Source organism: Thunnus thynnus, chromosome 3, assembly GCF_963924715.1.
Source record: "Thunnus thynnus chromosome 3, fThuThy2.1, whole genome shotgun sequence".
NCBI lineage: Eukaryota > Metazoa > Chordata > Actinopteri > Scombriformes > Scombridae > Thunnus > Thunnus thynnus.
This window is the reverse complement of record NC_089519.1, coordinates 37,443,560-37,465,446: the sequence shown is the minus strand read 5'-3', so window position 1 is coordinate 37,465,446 and position 21,887 is coordinate 37,443,560. Positions and strand designations below refer to the sequence as shown.

The 21,887-nt window shown below is 39.5% G+C and overlaps 2 protein-coding genes across 2 annotated transcripts; both read right to left on the bottom strand.

Moving 5' to 3' along the window:
• Positions 1-109: 109 nt before the first annotated feature.
• Positions 110-13,847, bottom strand: gtpbp2b (GTP binding protein 2b). The gene is made up of 12 exons (XM_067585718.1): positions 13,486-13,847; positions 11,377-11,403; positions 10,717-10,901; positions 10,180-10,291; positions 9,379-9,576; positions 9,121-9,295; positions 6,872-7,091; positions 6,113-6,248; positions 5,553-5,611; positions 4,115-4,286; positions 3,789-3,953; positions 110-2,772 (listed from the first exon to the last, which is right to left on the bottom strand). Exons 1-12 carry the CDS (start codon positions 13,672-13,674, stop codon positions 2,572-2,574), a joined length of 1,839 nt encoding a protein of 612 aa, XP_067441819.1. The 5' UTR covers positions 13,675-13,847; the 3' UTR covers positions 110-2,571.
• A 1,333-nt stretch (positions 13,848-15,180) lies between these two features.
• On the bottom strand, positions 15,181-20,546 carry LOC137180381 (E3 ubiquitin-protein ligase TRIM21-like). Its single transcript, XM_067585715.1, has 3 exons — positions 20,301-20,546; positions 18,822-19,199; positions 15,181-18,140 (listed from the first exon to the last, which is right to left on the bottom strand). Exons 1-3 carry the CDS (start codon positions 20,446-20,448, stop codon positions 16,852-16,854), a joined length of 1,815 nt encoding a protein of 604 aa, XP_067441816.1. The 5' UTR covers positions 20,449-20,546; the 3' UTR covers positions 15,181-16,851.
• Positions 20,547-21,887: the final 1,341 nt, after the last annotated feature.

Sequence of the window (21,887 nt, the reverse complement as noted above, 5' to 3'; positions counted from 1 at the left end):
ACACGGAGATTATTCGACCAATGAGAATTTAGTCGGACAAGAGCATATCGACCAACTAATCGACCAGCAGACTACAGCCCTAGAAATAACAGAGGCGAGATATTTCAGATCACTGTAACAGTTTTATTTATTAACTAGAGGGACGGTCAGGAAAAACAAAATCCACTCTCATGTTTAAATGTGTCTCAGCGCTGCATCGACACACATGCAGAACCAGAAGACAAAGTGCAAAGTCGACAGTAACTCCATCCGAACAGTTAAGCAGTTTCAAATGCTACACAGGATCAATGGAAAGTACATTCAATATTTAGGTTTTCAATTGCACAGAACCTCAAAAAAAAAAAAAAAACTTCATACATATACATATTTTCTATCTTGAAATGAGGATTAGAGGGGTTTTTCCTCTGCCAGTCAGTGAGCATGCAGGTTATGTTTAGCTGGGAAAAGCTGTTTTATATGGTCACTAAACATGAACTGATCATTCAGAAAGAAACTGGAAACCCAAGATGCAAATATTTCAGTGTCAGTCGTTTGTAAAAATGCAGATTTTTCCTGCAGAATTTTACAGGTTTTATTAAGGGCTGAACAGACGGTGATGAATGTACAGTAAGGCTGTGATGTGAAGGGAAAACCTCGGCGTTTGGAGCGTTTCATCCCCCAGAACACATTTACATAATGAAACTTTTATCTTCCTCCAGTATTCCACCAATAGAAACCAGTTCAGAGAATCCATCAACCTCCAGAATGTGGTTCATATCATCTGTCGAAGTCGCTGCCAGAAAGAAAATAAAGCAAAAACAAAGAGGGTGAAGAAGTCGACGTGTGATTGATTTAACAGGATTCAAACTGGATAAAGTGCAAAAGAACAGAGAAGAAGACGATGAGCGGCAGGATAAAAAACCTCATCAGTCTAAACTCTTGTGGAATGTTTGCAGGTGTCAAGAATACTTTTCTTTTAAAAACTTGAACACACAGATAAGTAATTTATGCTCTCCAGTTAATAAATGAGTCATATATGATCTCCAATAAGTGACCTGAAATTTTAAAATTCATCCAAATGAACAGAGTTTGCTTCAAGACATGAATTTGTATCGTTAGTTGAAGCTTTAATAAATTAATCTGCAACTACTCTGATGATCCAATAATCATTTCAGTCATTTCATTTAAAAGCAAAAATATCAAATATTTGCTGCTTGATTTGATGTTTCTGTATTGAACAGTTATAAGAAATTATAACGAGCATTTACACTGAGAGAATAAAACTGCAGATTAATTAACAATAATCGTTACAACTAGCTGTCTTCAAATTAGCTGCAGAGATGCAGTTTTATGGACCAAACACCTAATTGATTAATTGATCATGAAAACAATCGTTAGTTGCAGCCGTGAACATCATAACGTTCTCCAGTTTTGGACTCTTTGTCTCTTCAGTGTTGAGACAGTTTGTTCAGTTCGGTTTAACTCACCGAAGTTAAAGACTGAAGTTCACTTCACCTCCATGAATGTATCCACAGATCAGTAATTCATGCGCTAATAGTTAATATTTTGAGTTAATAATTAATGAATTAACATAATGTTACTCAACCTGTTATCCTATAAAACATGTTTAACACATCATTGTGTGTTTAAGAGGTCAAATCTGACTTCTATAATGTTTTCTCTGTTCTGTATCATTGTAAACTAAATATATTTGGATTCTGGACTGTTGGACAAAACAACACATTTAAAGGCATCAGTTTGAATTCTGGGAAATTGTAAATAATAATAGTTGCAGCGTTAGCTTTCACTGCTGTATGAAAAACACTTTATTTCTTTAAAAAAAACTACAACTCGGAGATGATTCGAGAGCAAAAATGACTTGTTTGTGCACACAAATTAAAAAAAAAAAGACCCCTGACACCAAACTGGAGGGAAAATACTCAGCAGAGAATCTTTATGATGTGAAGTCGATGAGCTGAAACATGCGAAACCATCGTAAATGTTCTGTCCACATCGAGAAAGAAGGAAACCGCGGCTCCTTCAAAAGAACATCCTCACATTCAGTTTCACGTCCAGTCTGAGCATGTGGACATGTTGGGAGATGAATCTTCAGCTCACATCTCATCTCATCAGCAGTCGACACGTAAGCTCTTCAAAAGCGTTCCTCAGATATAATCCTGCCATCTTCTCATGACAGCGGCGCAGATAAAAAGGAGCCTCTTAAATCAATCTGTGGCACAACATCAGATTAAGTGTCCGGGCTTAAGTCCGCAGAGGTCAGCCGGCTTTAACTCCAGGACACAAACAAACGGTCCGGCGGGCGAGCAGCCGAGCAGCAGATTGAGCTGCAGGGAGGAGGAAGAAGAAGAAGAAGATGAGATGATGATGATGGACTCATTTCCAGAAGAGTTTAGACTGTGACATCACAGCAGGAGCAGAACAGAACTATAGATCCGAGACGGGAGGATTAATGCGCCGACATGTGGCGGGAGAGTTAACCCGTTAATCAGAGATGCAACGATGACGTCCGACTGGTCCGAGTTCTCACGGGAGCTCCTTCCATCTGTCGCCGGAGGAGGACGAAGGAGGTCTTCAGTGCTCCTGCAGGTTCTGGTCGTGGTTCTGGTTCTGGTTCTGGTCGTGGTTCTGGGAGGTGGGCAGGAGGCGGGTGACGTGGCCGATGCCCTTGGTGACGCCTTCCCTGAAGAGCAGCTTGGCGCCCAGTCGCAGGTACTCGGGATGTTTGATGAAGCGGAAGCGAACGACGGCTCTCTCGCCCGTTCGCAGCTCGTCCTGCAGCAGGAAGGACGAGGTCACATGACCACGTCACATTAATACAACATATACACACACTTCATACTTCATACAGTCCCTCCAGGATTTCACTGAGGTTTTTGTCATTATTGAGGCCAAAAATGTTTGATTCTGCAGCAGCTTTTCTCAGAAATTGTGACAGTTTGTGATGTTTTTTTATCTCTTTTTTTGGTAAAATTGTGAAGATTGATAACAACTCCTTGATCAACAAGATGCCAACTGTGTGTCTTTCCTGCCTTTGACCCCTGCTGGTTTGACCTATTTGATCCTGCCCCCCCCCCCCCCCCACTACGCTGCCTTGATCCTGTATGCAGATGCCCTTCCTACCTTTCAGTTACCAGTTGTTTGATCTTACGGTTTAAAGTGTTTCCTTCTGCTCTGGTCAGTGAGCTATTAAAACGCTATTAAACCACTTCTACTGCAGCAAACTTTGAACAAGATTTGAGTGATTTTTCTTCAACAACTGCAAGCAAAGGAAAATAAAAAAACTACTACCGATGAAGAATCATATGTATTTGGATAAAAAACATCCGTCATATCACAGAAACAACTAGAACTCAGTGAGAACCATGAACTCAAAGTTCTATAAAGAAAGGAAAATACTGCACTTGACTTCCATTAATAAGCCTTTTTTTAATCAATTATCACCAAATAAAATCAATAATACTATTCAAATAAATCAGTTAACATAAAACTATAGTCAGCCAGGAGCTTTGATGCAGCTGCTTCGGTCACACTGAATCTCTGATTCTCTGGTCGACCACGATGTGAAACTGTTTCCCTCCAATCTGCTGCATCATTTTCTTGGCAGGTGAGACGTGTCCGTCTTCCTGCACTGACATAAGTTACCACGACATGAATCATAAACCGTCTGGAAGTGGAAAAGTTCAGGCTCTTTTAAATATGAAGAGAGATTTCTTGAAATTTGTGTTAATCATTGCGCAATATCCTATAACTTCCTGGAGGGACTGATTACATGACGCACACACACTGACCTTCCCGTGAAGGCACTCCACGGTTGCTGTCTGCCGGACGTTACCGACGTGAACGGTGACCTGCGACCCCCGGCGGAAGGTCTTGGCGTGGAAGAGAAGGACGATGGCGGCTTCGAACTCACAGCAGATGGTTGGATTCATCTTAGGACTCACCATCACCATCCCCTGCAACACACACACACACACTTCAACACACACACATCAACACACACATCAACACACACACACATCAACACACACACATCAACACACACACACATCAACACACACACATCAACACACACACATCGTCTCATCACTGTCTTGAGGTTTGCGTGACCTCTGACCTTGCGTAGCAGCGAGCGGTCAAAGCTCCCCAGAGCCAGCGTGGCGGCCTGTCCGGCTCTCAGCACCCTGCAGGCCGAGCGGTTCCTCTGGATGCTTCCAACCTTCAGACGCAGGAAACGACCCTCGTCTGTCGGACCGACCACCAGCCGCTCGCCCTCCCGACACACCCCGCTATAAACACACACACACACACACACACACACACAGACACACATTAATACACATTATTACTGCAGTTTACTGCGCTTCAAGTCAGATCAATGAACCCTACAGAGAACTGGTCTGTTGGTTCTTTATTCCCTCAGAGACAGTTTGAGTTTATTTAGAAGACAAATTAACATCAATAAAAAAGAAGCTGAAGTGAGAATCTGAGATCTGAACAAAAACCTTGATATTTAAAAAATAAAACATGTGATGTTATGAGATTAGAGCTGCAGCTCATGATTATTTATGATTACTATTGATTCATCTATCGATTATTTTATCGTTCAGTTTCATCCATAAAATGTCTGAAAATCAGTGTGTCCCAAAGTGACGTCATCAAATGTCTTGTTTTGTCCCAGTTTACTGATGAAACCAGAAAATATTCACATTTAAGAAGCTGCAATCAGAGAACTGGCACAGTTGGCAATTAACTTAATAAGTGGCAACTAATCAATTTATCGTTGCAGCTCTATATGAGATAATGATGTCATTTCAAGAATAAAAGTCATAATGTTACAAAAATAGTTTTTTTTGAGTAAATATCAAGTGAGATCTTTATGTAATATTACAACTTTTTTTCTCAGAAAATTAAGAGTTAATTCTGAAAATACTTTTATTCTGAAAATCTCAGATTGTTTCCTTTACGACAGAAGTCCAAAATGTATCTGTTGTCTCTCAGGTAACAGATTAATTAGCACTTTTCTTTTTTAAAGTTATAATCTGGAAGATTTTCATATAAATAAACATCTGTTCAGTCATACAGGAGACTGAGTTTATGTCCCGTTGATGCAGCAGCAGCAGCAGCAGCAGCAGGTCCACCTGAGAGGAGCTGACACAACAGACTCACTCCTCAACTCTGACGTCACACAGGCGACACTGTCTGGATCTCTGCGAAGTGACGTCCAGAAACACACCTGTAAGTACCGTTAATCACCACAGGTGCCGCCAGAGAGAACGAAACAGAAAACCTTCAACGCTGTTACTTTAACCTTCCAGCCTTCATCACACAGTCAGCTCTGAGAACTAAACACAGAACCGTCGGCGAACAAACTTGTTGAAAATGTTTCCCAAACTGCAAATGACTTGACTTGAGATATCCTGTGTGACTGCTTACTACACTGTAAGATAAGATACAATGTAAACTACATTAAATACCAAACACTTTTAATGCTTTTTCAGACTTGTTTAAGCATTAAGTAAATCTGTGGTTATGATCTGTTGTGACGTTCTGACCTGTACAGAGTTCCTCCCACCACAGTCCCAACATCAGGAACCGAGTAGATCTCATCCACCTGCAAACACACACAGACGTGATGGAAAACAGGCAGATTATTAGTTATAGTTTCATTTTCAACAACTTAACCAATCATGGTCATCATCATGTCTGCAAACGAAACACACAGTAAACTGAGAATTACAGTGTAAAATATAACTGACTGACATTTTATCAGCTGACAGCATGTCAGTGTTCAGACTGCAGGAGATAAACATACAGAATATTATGGGGTGTATGGTGGAATGAGTCAAAACACTGAACAAGCTGGAGACGCCAAACATGGCCGCCAGAGTGTTACAACATCACCTGAACACCTGGTAGGGGAAGGCTTGTGTGTATGTGTGTGTATGTGTGTGCGTGTGTGTGTGTGCATGTGTTTATGTGTGTGTGTGTGTGTGTGTGTGTGTGCATGTGTTTATGTGTGTGTGTGTGTGTGTGTGTGTGCATGTGTTTATGTGTGTGTGTGCGTGCGTGCGTGCGTGCGTGCGTGCGTGCGTGCGTGCGTGTGTGTGTGTACCTGGAACTCAGTGAGCTGCTGCATCAGCTCTTCCTGCTCTTTGCTGTTGCTCAGTGGAGGAAGGATGTTGAGGAAAACCTTCAGGAGGTCCAGACTCTCTCCAGACACACTGGACAGGGTGAAGATGGGCGTGATGCTGCACACACACACACACACACACACACACACACACACACACACACACACACACACAGGAAACTTCATTATACTGCCAGGTGTTTCTAATATTTTGACCACACATTCTGACATGTCTCAGTAGGAGAAGCACAGATGTCATTAATGAAATGAACGATGCTGAATTATATCAATCTGATTCAGTTTCAGGGTCCCAGTTTGTTCTGTCATGGTTTACTGGGACTGTTGAATAGAACAGACTCCTCATTAACGGTGTAAGTAACACCTTTAATTCTCCTGCTGTGAAACGCAACAACGACCATAAAAAACAAAAATGTTCCTATAAACAGATGCAGTGTGAACTGTAGTATTAACAGTAGTATTAGTAGTATATTAGTAGTATATTAGTAGTATTTTAGTAGTATATTAGTAGTATATTAGTAGTATTCTACCCACCATGCAGACTGTGTGAACTGTAGTATTAACAGTAGTATTAGTAGTATATTAGTAGTATATTAGTAGTATATTAGTAGTATATTAGTAGTATATTAGTAGTATTCTACCCACCATGCAGACTGTGTGAACTGTAGTATTAACAGTAGTATTAGTAGTATATTAGTAGTATATTAGTAGTATTCTACCCACCATGCAGACTGTGTGAACTGCTGCGCGGCCGTCACGGCGTCGTCGGGACTCGACACCACCATGGGAACCTTGTTGCATCCCGGCTGCTTCAGGACTCGCTCCAGCTGTCGGACGGTTCGCTCCACGGTGCCGCGAGAACACAGGTCCACTTTACTGACCACGATGAAGATGGGAACTTTCAGCGCCATGGCCAGACCCAGGTGCTCCCGGGTCGTACCGGCTGGACGGAGGAGAAGAAGAACGCTGTGAGCATGTTGACGACGTTCATACATCTAAGATAAATACTTTATTATCTGACAGACTCCCGCAGTAAACGATACACTAAAAACATTCAGATTTGTTACATTTTTATGGTTTATTGTATCTTACTTACTCTTTTCCTTCTTAAATCACAGCTCTTATCAATAAAGGTATAGACAATTAGCTGATTAAACAATTAGTCGATTGAAAGAAAACTAATCAGCGACTACTTATCAATAATAATATCAATAATCAATTAATCACTTGAGTCATTTTTTGAGCAAAACATATTAAACGTTCTCTTGTTCCAGCGTCTTAAATGTGATGATTTGATATTTTTCTTTGTCATATTTGATAATAAACTGAACAAAAACTATTAATCAATCAATAAAGAAAACAATTGCAGATTAATCTGTAATAAAAGTAGTTTTTAGTTTCCTCCTGCTGTCTTTAAAAACACATTCACAAACACACACACACACACACACACACTCACACACACACACTCACACACACACTCACACTCACACACACTCACACACACACACACACTCACACACACACACTCACACTCACACACACACTCACACTCACACACACTCACACACACACACACACACACACACACACTCACACACACACACACACACACACACTCACACACACACACACACACACAGTAGTCGTTATAGATCAGTTCATTGTTGGTTTGAGTTTGTTCAAGAGGTCATCATGTTTAACATCAACTAAACCTTCAGAACAACCAGCTGATCAACACTGACCTCTTCTGACCTCTAGTGGCGACTTGCAGGTGTTGTTAATATTTCACCTCTAGCAAAGAACTTTATTAACGTTACTGCAAGAAATCTTTAGACCAAAAGCTCCAGAGTCTGTGTGATTTCACTCACATGTCACATGATGCAAATATCTGTGAGGAGTGAAGTTATGATGTAGCACTACTGTACTAGTCGATTCTTGCTAATGTGAGAAGAGATGATTCAGTTCAACAGTCAAGATTTTTCTTTTTAAGATGATTTTTTGCTTTTGTTTGGGGTCGGCGGGGGAGGAAGAGGAGGAGGAGGAGGAGGAGGTGATATATATGATATATGATATGAACTTTAACCATGAGGTCACCAGGACGATCCGTCACGCTGTGATTTCAACTGATATATTTACTGTTTCTATCTGAGAATAAACAGTCGTCTTATTATGATGCCAGAACATTTCATCAAGTTTAGTTTCTAAAAACACATTCTCATCATAACGACACTGTTCAATGTTTCTGGTTCCATTAGTCAGAAACTTTATTCAACATGACAGGAAATGATGTCATATCTTTTTATATATAGTAGAGCTCGTTTGGTCTGTAAAATGTCAGAAAAATGGTGAAATAATTTTGGAGAGATTCAGATTTTATCTCTTAAACACTTGACGACTCTGAAACATGTTTAAGAGGAGAACAGATTGAGTGACGATATGTTCAAATGATTCACTTTATGGTACGAATTATTAGTTTATGGACACGTTCATGGAGATGAAGTGAATTCTAGTCTTTAATGCTAAAGAACAGAAGGACAAACTGGAGGAGGTCATCATATTTAAAGATGAAACTAAGAATTATTTTCATGACCAATTGATCAGCTGATTATTTTCTTGATTAATCAATTAGTTGTTTGGTCAATAAAATGTCAATCGGTGTTTCTCAAAGTCCAAGAAACCAGAACATCTTCACTTTGAGAATCTTATGAATAAAAAGAATGAACCGATTATCAAAATAGTTCGTTCTTGTTTTGAAATGTTAAGTGTGTCTATTTTATTGTGTGTTGTAAATGTTAATATGTATATATATATATTTATTTCATCCAGTGACACGCATGTCACTGACGTGTTTTTAAGTTTCTGGACAACAACGGACTAATTCCAGATGAAAATATCAGATTTTGTGGTTATCGTCCAGCTGGATCAGCAGCCAAAACGCCGGCTGCTCTCTGCGTGCGGCTGCAGCTCACCGATGCCCGTGTTGGCGCTCACCACCAGCATGGCGAAGTCGGGGCAGTAGCTGGTGAGGCCGAAGATGGTGGTCTTCAGGTACTTGTGGTGTCCGGCCAGGTCGATGAAGGTGATCATCTTGGAGGAGCTCTCACAGATCTCCTCCGCTGTCCGAGACTCACTGTAGTTCACCACCTGCACAAACACACGTTACACACCAGGAAATCCAAATTACAAGGAATTAAAAGAAAAAGTAAAGTGGACACTGGTGCTCTCACCTCTCCTTTGCTGTTGAAGCCGAGGATCTCGAAGCTGATGCTGGAGGTTCGTCCCGTCTGGATCTCGTGCAGATGTCTGAAGAGGTTGAGGCGCGCTCGTCCTCGGCCGTTGTCCAGCTCGCCCTGCGTCAGGACGCCCAGCAGGGTCGACTTCCCCGAGTCCACGTTCCCCAGCACCGCCACGCGCAGGTCCAGGAACTGCTCCGTGATGTCATAGTTATGTTTTTCAAGTATGGAAAAAAAATAAGATGCTTGTGATAAAACTAGAAGTGTTTCAAATGAAGGTCAGTCTCAGAGTTTTATTGTGGGCAAAAATCTTTCATTCGCTGTGTTTGATGTGCTTGTTTTGCAGTAAAATTGCAGGAATTGAGAAAAATTGCAAGCAAAGGAAAATAATGCAAGTAAATACTGTACTTGAGTTCCATTTAAAAGCCTTTATTAATTAACTTTCAGCTCAACTTTAGCACCAAATCCATTAACTTAAAAATATAGTTTCATCTCCAAAGAGTCCATTTTAATGTTTGAGGTGGATGATGTTCATCCAATCAACATCAGCTTGTGTGTCAGTGACATCATTGTTTGTTATAAATCATAAGCATCTGTTGATTTGGACGTTTTATGTGGAAAAGTTAATTATTGTGATCACAAAATCATAATTTCCTGAAGGGACTGAAAGATCTGGTTCTGTCTGCAGTTCAGGTAGATATTTATAGTAAATCATGCTGTGATCTATAAACTCCATCCAGTCAGAAACATGCAGACCGCGTCCAGGATCCAGGAACCTGGAGGACAAGATCTCACCTGCTGGTCATCTGGAACCTTTCGAACGAGGACCTCTGCGATTTTTCTGGTGTTTCTGTCGGAGTCGTAGTCGACCTCCCTCTCTCTGAGGAGAGTGATGTCAGCTCCGACCCTGTCCACACACGGAGACACCAAACCTCATCAGACTCATCACAGCTGACACCACAGCGCTGATATAAAGGACCAAACCAGTCCTTTATTCATGTTTTAACCCCTTAAGTACAAACTGCATTTAGTTGCCGACCTTTCCCCCAAAAGCATCGATCTCATACTTGAGGTCACACTGATCAACTCATCGGCTTCATGTTTGGTCAGTTACCTTTTCATCATGTCAGTCATGCAAAGTGGAAGTTTGGAAACGTTTGAAGAAGCAAAGTTTACGTTCTAGGCTTGTGTCTGTAGTACTTTACAGCAGATGGCTTAAACATCGTAGGGTCCTTGAATGCATCACAGAGACGGAGCATTTTCTATTGCACTGAAATGATTTCACAGTTATTGAATAAACCTTTCAAACCTCATCAGACCAAGGTGACCTACTTCTCTGCCATCCTCTTTAAGGTCCTGAGCGAGGCCTTCATGTCGGCCTCGGTCAGGCCGACCAGCAGGCCGTTGTCCTCCACTCCGATCTGGTAGACGGCCTCGCCGCGACCCTCCTGCAGGCGCCACTTCAGCTGCGTGGCCAGATGCTCGAAGCGATACTGAGTGGGGTTGACCAGCTTCAGCTAGGACGACGGCAGAGAGGAAGACATGACGGTAACAGGAAGTAAACATCCACACACCTTATTATCACGACGTCAGTTTCTCTGAATGTAAGAGCAACACTTTAATATAAGTCCCTCTGTTCACAGCAGCATTTATAACCGTTAACATGTTGGGCTTTAGGTAACAGTCATCAACATCTTTCACCCTTTTCTGACATTTTATAGACCTCACAACTAAATCATTCATCGAGAAAATGATCAACAGATGAATCGATAATGAAAATAAGTAGCTAAGTTATCATTATCAAACCAGAAAAAAAAGCAGAAATGTGTATTTGAGAGGCTGGAACCATCAGCTGTTTGGCATTTTTGCTTAAAAATTGATTAAAAACGTTGAATCAATGATCAGAATCATTGCAGATTCATTTTCTGTTGATCAACTAATCAATGAATTGACTAATTGTTGCAGCCCTGATGGGGATGAAGAGTTATTTACCTTATATTCAATGTTTCCTTCTTCAGCCTGGGAAACAGACAGAGAGACAGAAGACAAATGAGGAAACATAAACACACAGACACCCCCGTCCACAGACTGCAGTCTAGTTTTGCTCTGTGGCTGTTTTTCCTGGTTTGTGGCTCTTAGTTCAGATGAAGGGAAATGTTAATGATACAGATATTATAGACAACGGTGTGTTTCTAAATGTGACCATCTGCACAACTATCAACTGGTTTGGGTGTCCACATACTTTTGGCCGGTGAGATCAACTACAGGACACACACACAGCACAGTGTCTTCTCGTCCAGAGTATCTTGACCTGACTGTCAGACATCTACATGGACACTTTATCTTGACTCTGTTCTTTCCTTTTTCTATTTTCTTCTCACAACATAAAGGGACATTTTGAAGAATATGTATCCAAACCTGTAATATTTCTCTTATTGATCGAACCGTTTCCATCACCGCCGTTATCATCGCTTTCAAAGGGAAACCATGAACCTTCACCAGCAGGTTGACTTTAAGAGTCCAGTATGACTGTTAATATGTTCTCTGTGTGTTTATAAATGTTTCTGCCTTTTAAAAACACAAAATCAACCAATGTCATCAGGAAAAATAATGAATTTCCAAAGTCTGACTGTGTGTGTAGAATCTAAGAGACGCTGAGTAAACTGTCTTCAACTCTGAACAGTATTTAACTGCAAAACTGCAATAAAACTGTATTCTACTCGAATGTCAGCACTTTTATATGAAGGTGAGTAGGACTGAGTATCGATACCTTTAAGATATCAACTGAAATAACCCAGAACCAAACAGTATCGAAACTTCTCCATTCAAACGATACCTGCATTCACTCATTTTTGTTTCTGAGATCTAGAAACAAACGACTATTTGTATTGTTTTGCTCGCAGCCAATCACTGCAAGCGATTGGCTCATTACTGCAGCAGGTACAACTAATACAGTCTGTGGTGATGATACTTCATTGTACAGTTTTGTAGTCATTTCATAAATATTTCAATAATAACACTTTCAAAATGTATTTGTGTAAAAATCATTTGGATGAGGAGGAGTGATGACATTTTACCCAACTGAATGAATCATTAACATGATGAATGAAGGAGAAAAAAAAAGTATAGAATTAAATACTATATTGGTATCACTTTAAGGGTACTGGTATTGGTGCTGGTATTGTCATTTTTTTAAACAATACACACTGCACATTGTTCATTTCTAACATTAAATATTATCATAATTTAAGATTTCTTTGATAAAAACTGGGTTATTTTCTACAGAAATATTAGACTGACTGTTCTTACTTTTTAATTAGGCACACAGTTAATTATCTGTTTATACAACTGCTTCCCGTCTCTTATTACTGATTTCTTATTGAGTGTCAGCAGTAGCAGAAAGTGTTAAACTAGTCTGAAAGATGTAAGCAAATAAAGGTAAAGCAAATATAAGGTGTTGATCATTATTGTGTATGAAATAATTATAACCTTTGTTTTTGTTTGTTTTGTTTTAGTACAGCCTACACCTGGAGAGGGTGGCCTATTAGAATGTAAAAAGGGAAGGTTAATATATTTTGTTGTTTTCCTTTTGGTGTAATGCCTTATTGTTATTTATTTGTATCTGCATTCTTTTTGAAAAGTTATGTTATTAAGGACAGAAATAAATTACTACTACTAATGCCGAATTATTACTCGTTTATTGTTGTTTAAGAGGACATATTTAGTCTTCTTCTGTGGTGTTTGTATCTTTACCAACCAGGTGAGTTTGTTTAATTTGGCAGATATTTGAGTGCAGTTTGGCGAGATGTTTTCACCGGACTGGAGAGGAGCAGACACTGAGGCTTCGAGGTCCAATATGGAGTCTGACTCACAACAACAGTGTTTTAATGCCATGTTATTGATGTTTTATTGGTTTGTTGTGAATAAACTGTAGCAGCAATTAGCCTGCGACAAGCTAATGTTAGCCGGCTAGTTCAGCGGGCTGACCTCCGTCCTTTAACGGGCTTCGCTATTGGTTTACCTCGGCGGGTAAACCAATAGCGAAGCCCGTTAAAGGACGGAGCACTGTTAGTTAATCCCCGGATAAAGCCCGGTAGCTACCTCCGGTGGTAAATACGGTGGCGGCGTTTTATTGTTCCTGTTGTTCTTTTTATTCCGTCTCCTCCTGCCTCGTTTCCCTCTTCTCGTTCGCGACTTTTTCGACGTTTTCCTCCCGTTGTTACCGGAGCCCTGCTGTCCGTGTCTGCTGTGTCCGGGCGACACTGCAGCACTTTCTGATAAATCCACCATGGAGCCTGAAGCGGGAGATCACCGGCAGCAAACTGAGCTAACGTTAATAAAATAACGTAATAATATTAATTATCTCTCTGACATCACATCTACCAGAACACACGGCCTGCCGGAGAGGAGACCTGCCGCGGAGGAGGATGCTCTCTCTCCTCAGCATCATCCACGCTGTCAACACTAGCACAATAAACACATTCAGTTTCCGGCTAAGAATAATTTCAAAATAATTTCAGCAGCAGTTTTGCCAAATAGAAAAGAGAATACAAGTTTCAAAGTAAAAGTACAGCAAGGCCTAAGAATCGTTTTCTCTGCAGATCTTCTCCAGACATGTTTTAACATTTATAAAATAAATGATAAAATAAATAAAATAAATCTTAATAACAGTTTGTGTCTGATATGGTTTTTTCCACAAAAAAAGTCCAGTTATCTTGATAAAATCCTTAAAATGACATCTGCCCCTCCTCCCTCATTACAAATCCAGAACCAATGAAAATGCAAATATATTTCATTTCAGAAGTTTAACTGCTGGACACAAGATATCTCTTAATTCACTGAAAAGTCACAGCCTTCTAGTGTCAAACTCTGCACATACATCATTCTGCACAGTGAAGTTCAGACATTCAACTGTAGGAACAAGAAGAAAAACATATTTTTGAGTGGAGGGGGACTTTAAAAAACATATTTTCATGCTTTTTATCCTATTTTTGCTATCTATCTATCTATCTATCTATCTATCTATCTATCTATCTATCTATCTATCCCGATATCTGTACCAGTGGTCTTGTAAAAGGATATGGTTACTACATGACAGGGAATAAATGTACACATGTACAGACATTAGAGATATGCAATAGTGATAAACATCAACAGTGTGGCATGAAATACACAATGCAATAGTGATACAGGACAAACAGTACAAAGATGCATACATGAAGAAAATACAGTCCTCATAAGTGTAAGGGCGTATCAACAAGCAGCAACATTTTAGCTTAGACAACACATATCTGCTGCTAATGGTATAATGCACAGAGAGAGCTAAAGAAATGTGTGACGGTCCTTTAACAGACGCATTAACACTCTCACAATGCTGCATCCCGGCAACACAGTGATAAATCACCAATAAACATAAATAACATCATCAGGGATCATATACATTACAATGAAGTAAACTGAAGTAACATGACCGTCAAACTATTACAGAGACTCAAACGCTGTCACTATACATGAAAGTACATTAACATATCACTACTACAACGCTAATTGCAATAACAGAATAATAACTGAGTACTCACATTCTCATGAACTCACAGGAAAGAGTAAACACGGGTCTCTCTTGACAAAGACATCCTGATCTTAATAAAACTACCTGTTTAAATAAAGGATTTAAAAAACAAAACAAAATGAAACATTATACTATAAAATCTTACACAACTTTTTGATCTTAGAGGACAGGTTCACAATTTTTCAAGTCTTAAACCAACAGTCAGATGTCCATATGAGCAGTGAAAGAGGTTTTCCTCGCTGTAATCATTCCTCCTGTTCATACTGGATATTAAAAGATCCTTCAAATGTGCTTTCAATACATTTAAAAGTAGATGTGAAGCTTCTATTCAGCTTCAGCAGTCTGAGTTAGTCATATCAAGTGGATATCTGACACATTTACAGTCTTTTTGGCATCAAATTCCCTCTTTGTGTTTCCTCGGACAGTGTTTCCCTGTTGAGCTGCAGGTGGAAGTAAAGTAACAAAAAGAGGAACTTTGGCACTAAAAAGACTGTAACGTTGAAAGATATCTACTTGATTTGACTCATTTGGACGCTGAAGCTTCATATTAGCTTTTAATTAACTTTTAAATACATTTTTGCACAGAAGGAGGACTGTGGATTTTGTCCTCCTTCACTTCCAATGTAAGGTCATTATGAAGGGATCTTCTAATGGTCAGTATGAACAGGAGGAATGATTATTATTAGAAGATATTCACTTTATTTGATTGACTCATATTACTTTCAGATAACCCTCACTTACAATAAAAGCATATTATACATTTTTACAGCTGCATTGTTACATCAAACAGAAATATTATTAAATGATCATTTCAACTTGACAAATGTGGTATCTTTGGACACTTTGGGATCTCCACTTTCATTTAATGCAGCATGTTTTTATGTATTAGGGCTTTCAAAAATTATTAAAACGATTAATCAATTATCAAAATTGTTGCGGATTCATTTATTTGTGTGAATGTTCTTACTGTGAGGAACACAAACTACACAAGTCTGGTTTTACATTTACAATCATCACACTTTATAGAACAACATGTTAACATGTTTCAGTGATTCTTTGCTTCTCATTGATACTTACAGACAGCAGTTATGTTACATTTGATTGTAAAACCTCGTAAACCCCTAAAAATGTCTAAGTAGCTTCAAAATTGTAAAGAGAACATATTTTCACCCTTTGTAACAGAGACACATACTCTACTCTTCCTGTTCATGTTCAAACCTTGAAGCTAAATGACACACAATGAAATATTCAACCTCAGGACATCATGACTGTTATGGCTGCATCATTATATCTGATGAAATAAATCTTGATATATTTTACATCACTGTAGATACATTTCCCTAAAATTCAGTCTTGATACAGATTTGGTATCTTTGTAAACTTTGGGATGTTCACTAGATTTTAAAGCTCTGTTGGTTTGAACAGAGTTTCTTTTCACGTGTGTTTTTTATGATGGATCCATCACCACTGAAGAGGTTAATGAATGAATATTGGGAGGATATTGAAGCAGTAAAAAGACAAGTAAAAGGTAAAAATCCATCAAAAAACAACAACAAATGATATAATAAATCATAAAGGAATGAACACATTAATTATATCCTGATTAAATCAGGTTTATACTGTATGTTACCACTGAATATGTATAATTTGTAACATGGATGACAGTGAATCTTTTAAAAATGTATCAGTTAATCATTGTTTGGTGTGTTTTCATGTCTCTAATCCATTGTCATGTAAGTATTGACTACTGTGTTAGTATTGTAGTATACAGTAAATACTTCGTCTGGTGTATGTTTAGACAGTAGACTCAATATGTACATATTTATAATAATAAGTATTGATGTACATTACTGACAATGCTTCATAGCTTAATAAATTGCTGATCATAAAAAAATAGTTTAGGCAGTTTGATTGACAGGACAGATGATCAGAGGGGCGGAGTTTTTACCACCATAATTAGGACCAGGACTGAAGTATGGGTAGAGTTTCTCAGTGAAGGAGCAGTCAGTAAAGGAGTAGATAAGAGCTGCAGCATCTACGTCATAAAAGGAGACCAGACCCTCCTCATAATCCACAAACACCCCCACCTTCTGAGGCTGAGACTTCAGACAGAGACGGACTGGAGGGTCAGCAAGAGCTTTGTACTCATTTCCATTTCTCAACCATATAGTCCAGTAACCATTCTGAGGACTTAGTGTGATTTGTCCCTTCCTATTGATTGACTCTCTGGCCACTCCTAAATCCCATTCAGTCTTCTCTTTAACCTGAACCTCAAAGTAAAATCTGCCTGAAGAGAAACTCTGCTTTCCTAAAACAATAACACACTTAAAGAATCTCTCTGGGTTGTCTGGGAGATTCTTCCACACATCACCATGATTTACTTGTTTCTCATCATCAGACAGGATGAGATTACCATGTGCTGTATCAGGATCAAGAGTCACATCCACTGCATACTGCTGGACCCTCTTCAGCTCAGCCTCAACCAGCTTCTTCATCTCTTTACTGAGCGTCTCCTCTAGCTGAGTCACAGCTCTCACCACAGTCCCCTCATATGATGGTGGACGGACGCTGACCTCTGTCCAGTCTTTGGTGGGTGGAGCAGCTTTCAGGGACGGGAAGTTTTGGAGGAGGTGGAGGTGGTCTTCAGAGTGTGAGAGCTGCTTCACCTCAGAGCTTCTCTTCATCAGCTCAGAGATTTCCTGTTCCAGCTCTTTGATGAAGTCTTCAGCCTGTTTCTCTGTCGTTCTTTGCTTCTCTTCAATCGTCTCAATGAGCTCATTCAGGCTTCTCTCAACAGACTCCTTCAGAGCGGTGAAGACCTGAACACCTTCTGCTTTCTCTCTGTCTGCAGCTTCCTTACTGAGGTCAACTGAGTGATTGATCTCTTGAATCTTCAGTCGTCTCTTCTGGATCATCTGCTGAATTTCAGCGTTTTTCTTCCCCAGCTCTGCCTTCTTTCCTTCATATTCTTCTTTCAGAGGAACAACATCATGTGTCTTGTGGTCAGAATAGGTGCAGAGCACGCAGACAATTTTCTGGTCGGTCTTACAGAACAGCTCCAGAGGTTTATTGTGCTTCGTACACATCCTGCCCTCCAGGTTCTCCACAGGGTCCATCAGCTGATGTCTTTTGTCATGTGAAACTTTCACAGGAGGCTCCTGGTGAGTTGGAACTAACCAAATTATAACTAAAGAAAAAGGAACAGACATCACTTATTGTAATGATATTACATGCTAACAACACAAATTAGTAACATATTTGGCTCTAAACAGACAGTATACTGTGGCAGACGATCTAACCACAGTAACTGATAATAACCTGAGAAAGACATTGATGATGTTCAGACTGAGTGATCATAGTCTGGCAATAGAGAAGGTCAGACACAGGCAGACCTGGCTGTCCAGAGAGAACAGACTCTGCTTTCATTGTTATGAAGGAGCTGTAGAGACAGAATTACACTTTCTATCAGAAAACCAAAACTACAGAAATATTAGGGAGGAATTATTTCCAAAATTTGACAAAAAGTTGCCCCAACTTCCAAAGTCTGACAAAAAGGGAGAAATAAGCCCTGATTCTGGAGGAAAAGAAGAATGTGCAGTGTTGCTAAATATGTCACTTCCTGCCACAACAAGTAGGGCATAGACATTTATAAATATACTTCTAATTAACATATTCTACTTACCACTACCATCTCCTTTTGTTTTTTATATTGTTATTTATAGACTAACAGCTGTCTTTTATTGTCCTTAATAATACAATTATTTTATGACCACTACATCAACACCATCATAATTTGTAATCATCATTTGTGCTTTGGAAATACAAGTCTAATTTCATGTCTGTTGAAATGAATTGAATTGAGCCTCACAGGAGAAGAAAGCCGCCAGACACCCCAGAAACACCAGACAGGACTTCAGTTTGGTTCCAGTACCGACGTCACAGGGAACTTCTCCTGGTTTGGCAGCTTGTTGCTCTGAGCTGCTGCTGCTGGCTTTCTGTTGAGCTTCCTGTCTGAACTGAGCAACAACCTCAGTGAGCAAAGTGTTGATGTGAAGCTCAGGTTTTGTGTTGAAAACTTCGTTACACATTGGACACAGGTACTGGTCATTACTGTTCCAATGTTTATTGATACAGTTTTTGCAGAAGTTGTGTCCACATGGTGTGCTGACTGGATCAGTGAACACATGCAGACAGATGGAGCACAGAAACTGATCTTCAGATCGCAGACAGCTGGCATCAGACATATCTACAAACAGAGAGCAAAAGTGAAAATGTGAAAAAATATTTCAATTGCAGAAATATTCATTGTATGTTGAGTATTAACTTCTGTAGTTTAATTTCAGTTAACTTCACTTGAGTCACTTAAATCAGACTTGTCATTATTGGCAGGCCCCAAAGGGCCAAGCTTCTCCAGTCTGACTGCTTAAATGAAAGTACTAAGACTTAGAATCTAAAAGATTTTCAATGTAATGAATCTATATTATTTATGTCTCAGAGACCGAACTGGAAGAGGATCCTCTGTTTTCCCACAAAACAACAGCAGGTGATCAGCAGGCAGCATGAAGGAGAGAATGATTAAGCTGTTCTTTTCTGTTTTGTGAGTTTTAAAATAATAACTTACCACTCAGATCAGATCAAAATGACCAAGAAAATAAAAACTGTCAGATGTAAAATGAATAGGACCTGAACCTTGGATGTAGATAACATGGATGTTTTTGTGGAGAGGAAGGAAAGAAAACTCAGCTGGTTTAAGGAAAGACAGCTCAATCTGTGTGTTTATGTTCATGGCTGGTTTAGTTGTGTAACAGAATGTCAGGCTTAACAAATAGATCAATAAATATCAGGTTGTGTATAATGTTATAACAATTTTCAGAGGTGCTTGGCAGCTGTCAGTCATAAGTAAGTTTTATATGGTGCAGAACAATTCTGGCTTTGTATTGAAAATCTCTACAGCCAATTGCAGGGTGCAAAGTGAACATGACCCACACCAGAATGTTTTTAAGACATAAAGGATATGTCTGGTGATTTTTTTGTATTTTTCTTATTATCAACAAATCTCATGTTTGGATCCAAACCATCAATGAACTGATCTACTAACAAGTATTGTGTGTATGAAAGCCTGATATATCTTATTCCTCCGTTGTTGTCCAGAAACTATTAAAAACACATCAGTGAGCCACACCGCTGCACTGGGTGACATGTTCCTTCATCATGAAGAGTTTGGTCACGTTAGTTTGTTTAGAAATGGATCCAAAGACTAATAACAGCGATCAGGTTTTCAGTCTCCAGAGAGTAGTTCTGTGTAAGGCAAACGCCACTGAGCATGTGCAGCTTTGAGCAGCTTTACCTTCCCTCTGACTGCTGTCGGTCAGAAGCTGAAAGGAGGAAAGTCTTCTGTTCTCTGAAGCCTCCTCATCATTATAAATATCATCTGACACAAAGAGAAACAGAGAGACATAATTTTGAAATTTAGTAACCCTGCATTGAAATAGCATGAGTCAGTGGAAAGTTCAGGAAGAGGATGAGTCTGAGAGGAGGAAGGTCCTCTGTTCTCTGAAGCCTCCTCACCGTCACTGACATCCACTGAGAGAGAGATAATTAACAATCAATAAAATATAATAATATGCAATTTAGCTATGACAATACTGTAACGGCATTTGTGTCAATAAAGCTGATTTTGAATTGATAATTACTATATCAGAGTGGAAGTGAAGACTTTTCCACTGACAGTGAAAGCAGAGATGTTTGTGTTAATCATGGTAGACAGATGAAGGTCGTCTGTGTGAATGTGGAAGTTCTTCAGTATTAAAACAAATAAATAACATGAACGTAACGTTTCTGTCTGACCTCCACAGTCTGGATGTGACAGATGGCATCTTGTGTGAACAAGTTAATATCTTGTTTGCATAAGATTGTTGCAGTTTCTGTCTTCCTGTGACTGACCTTCTGGTCCTGAGCTGCTGTCTGATAAACTCTGCAGCAGATCATTCCTGTTGATCTTCTTTAAAAGCTTCTTGGTCACCTCCACAGCTCCAGGAAGTTGGTAGGTCTGCACCATTAGATCCACAGTGTCCTGTCTCTCTGCCTTCTCCAGCTGGGATGCTTTGATGGCTTGGTGGCCTTCCAGACTTTCATCCTTTAGGAGCCACTTGAAGTCCTCAAATTCCTTCTCTATCAAATCCTCCAGAGTTTTCACCAGGTCCTCCTCCTTCATCATTTTCCCTGTAAACATGGCAGAATATTTTCAACATGAAGGACTTGCCATTTCCACAAACACTAGTTCACAGCCAGATTTTCACCACCATGGTCATTGTGTTTAAGTCTCTGATCCTGCCTGCTTCCCTTTTGGATTCTGCTGACTGACGACTTGTTATCAACCTCTGCCTTCAATCAAAGGATTTTTTTAGAACTTTTATCTTATCTGATCTGTTGTTGATTCTTGCTTTTGAGTCCAAACATCACCTACCAGATTAATTGGAAAATCATAAATGTATTGCTTGTTATCTGTGCTGTTAAATGTAAGAACAGTAATAATGTTTATGACTGATATTGTTTGAAGGTTTAAAGGCTTGGCTCAGATTTGTAAATTGGTTTTGGGGCCTGGAGTTAGAATGTTAGTTGTTTGTTAATTAATTGTAAGAATTCTGTATTTTCTGTTTGTATTTTTGTGAGTCATTAAAAAAATGTATCGCACATGTGATGTACAAACAGTACAGAAACCATATTCAGATTCCATATTTCTCCACTCTCCCAAAAAAGTTGTCAGCTCTCTGTGGCTTCTTCACACCTTGATTTCACATGTGAGTCATTATTTTCTGTACTGTATGACAAAACCACAAGAAAGAGAGAGACAGTCGACTAGCAGACGCTGCTGTCTTAGCAGAGTTAATAACATTAATACTAAAGGACTCAACATCCACCACAACATGTTGGT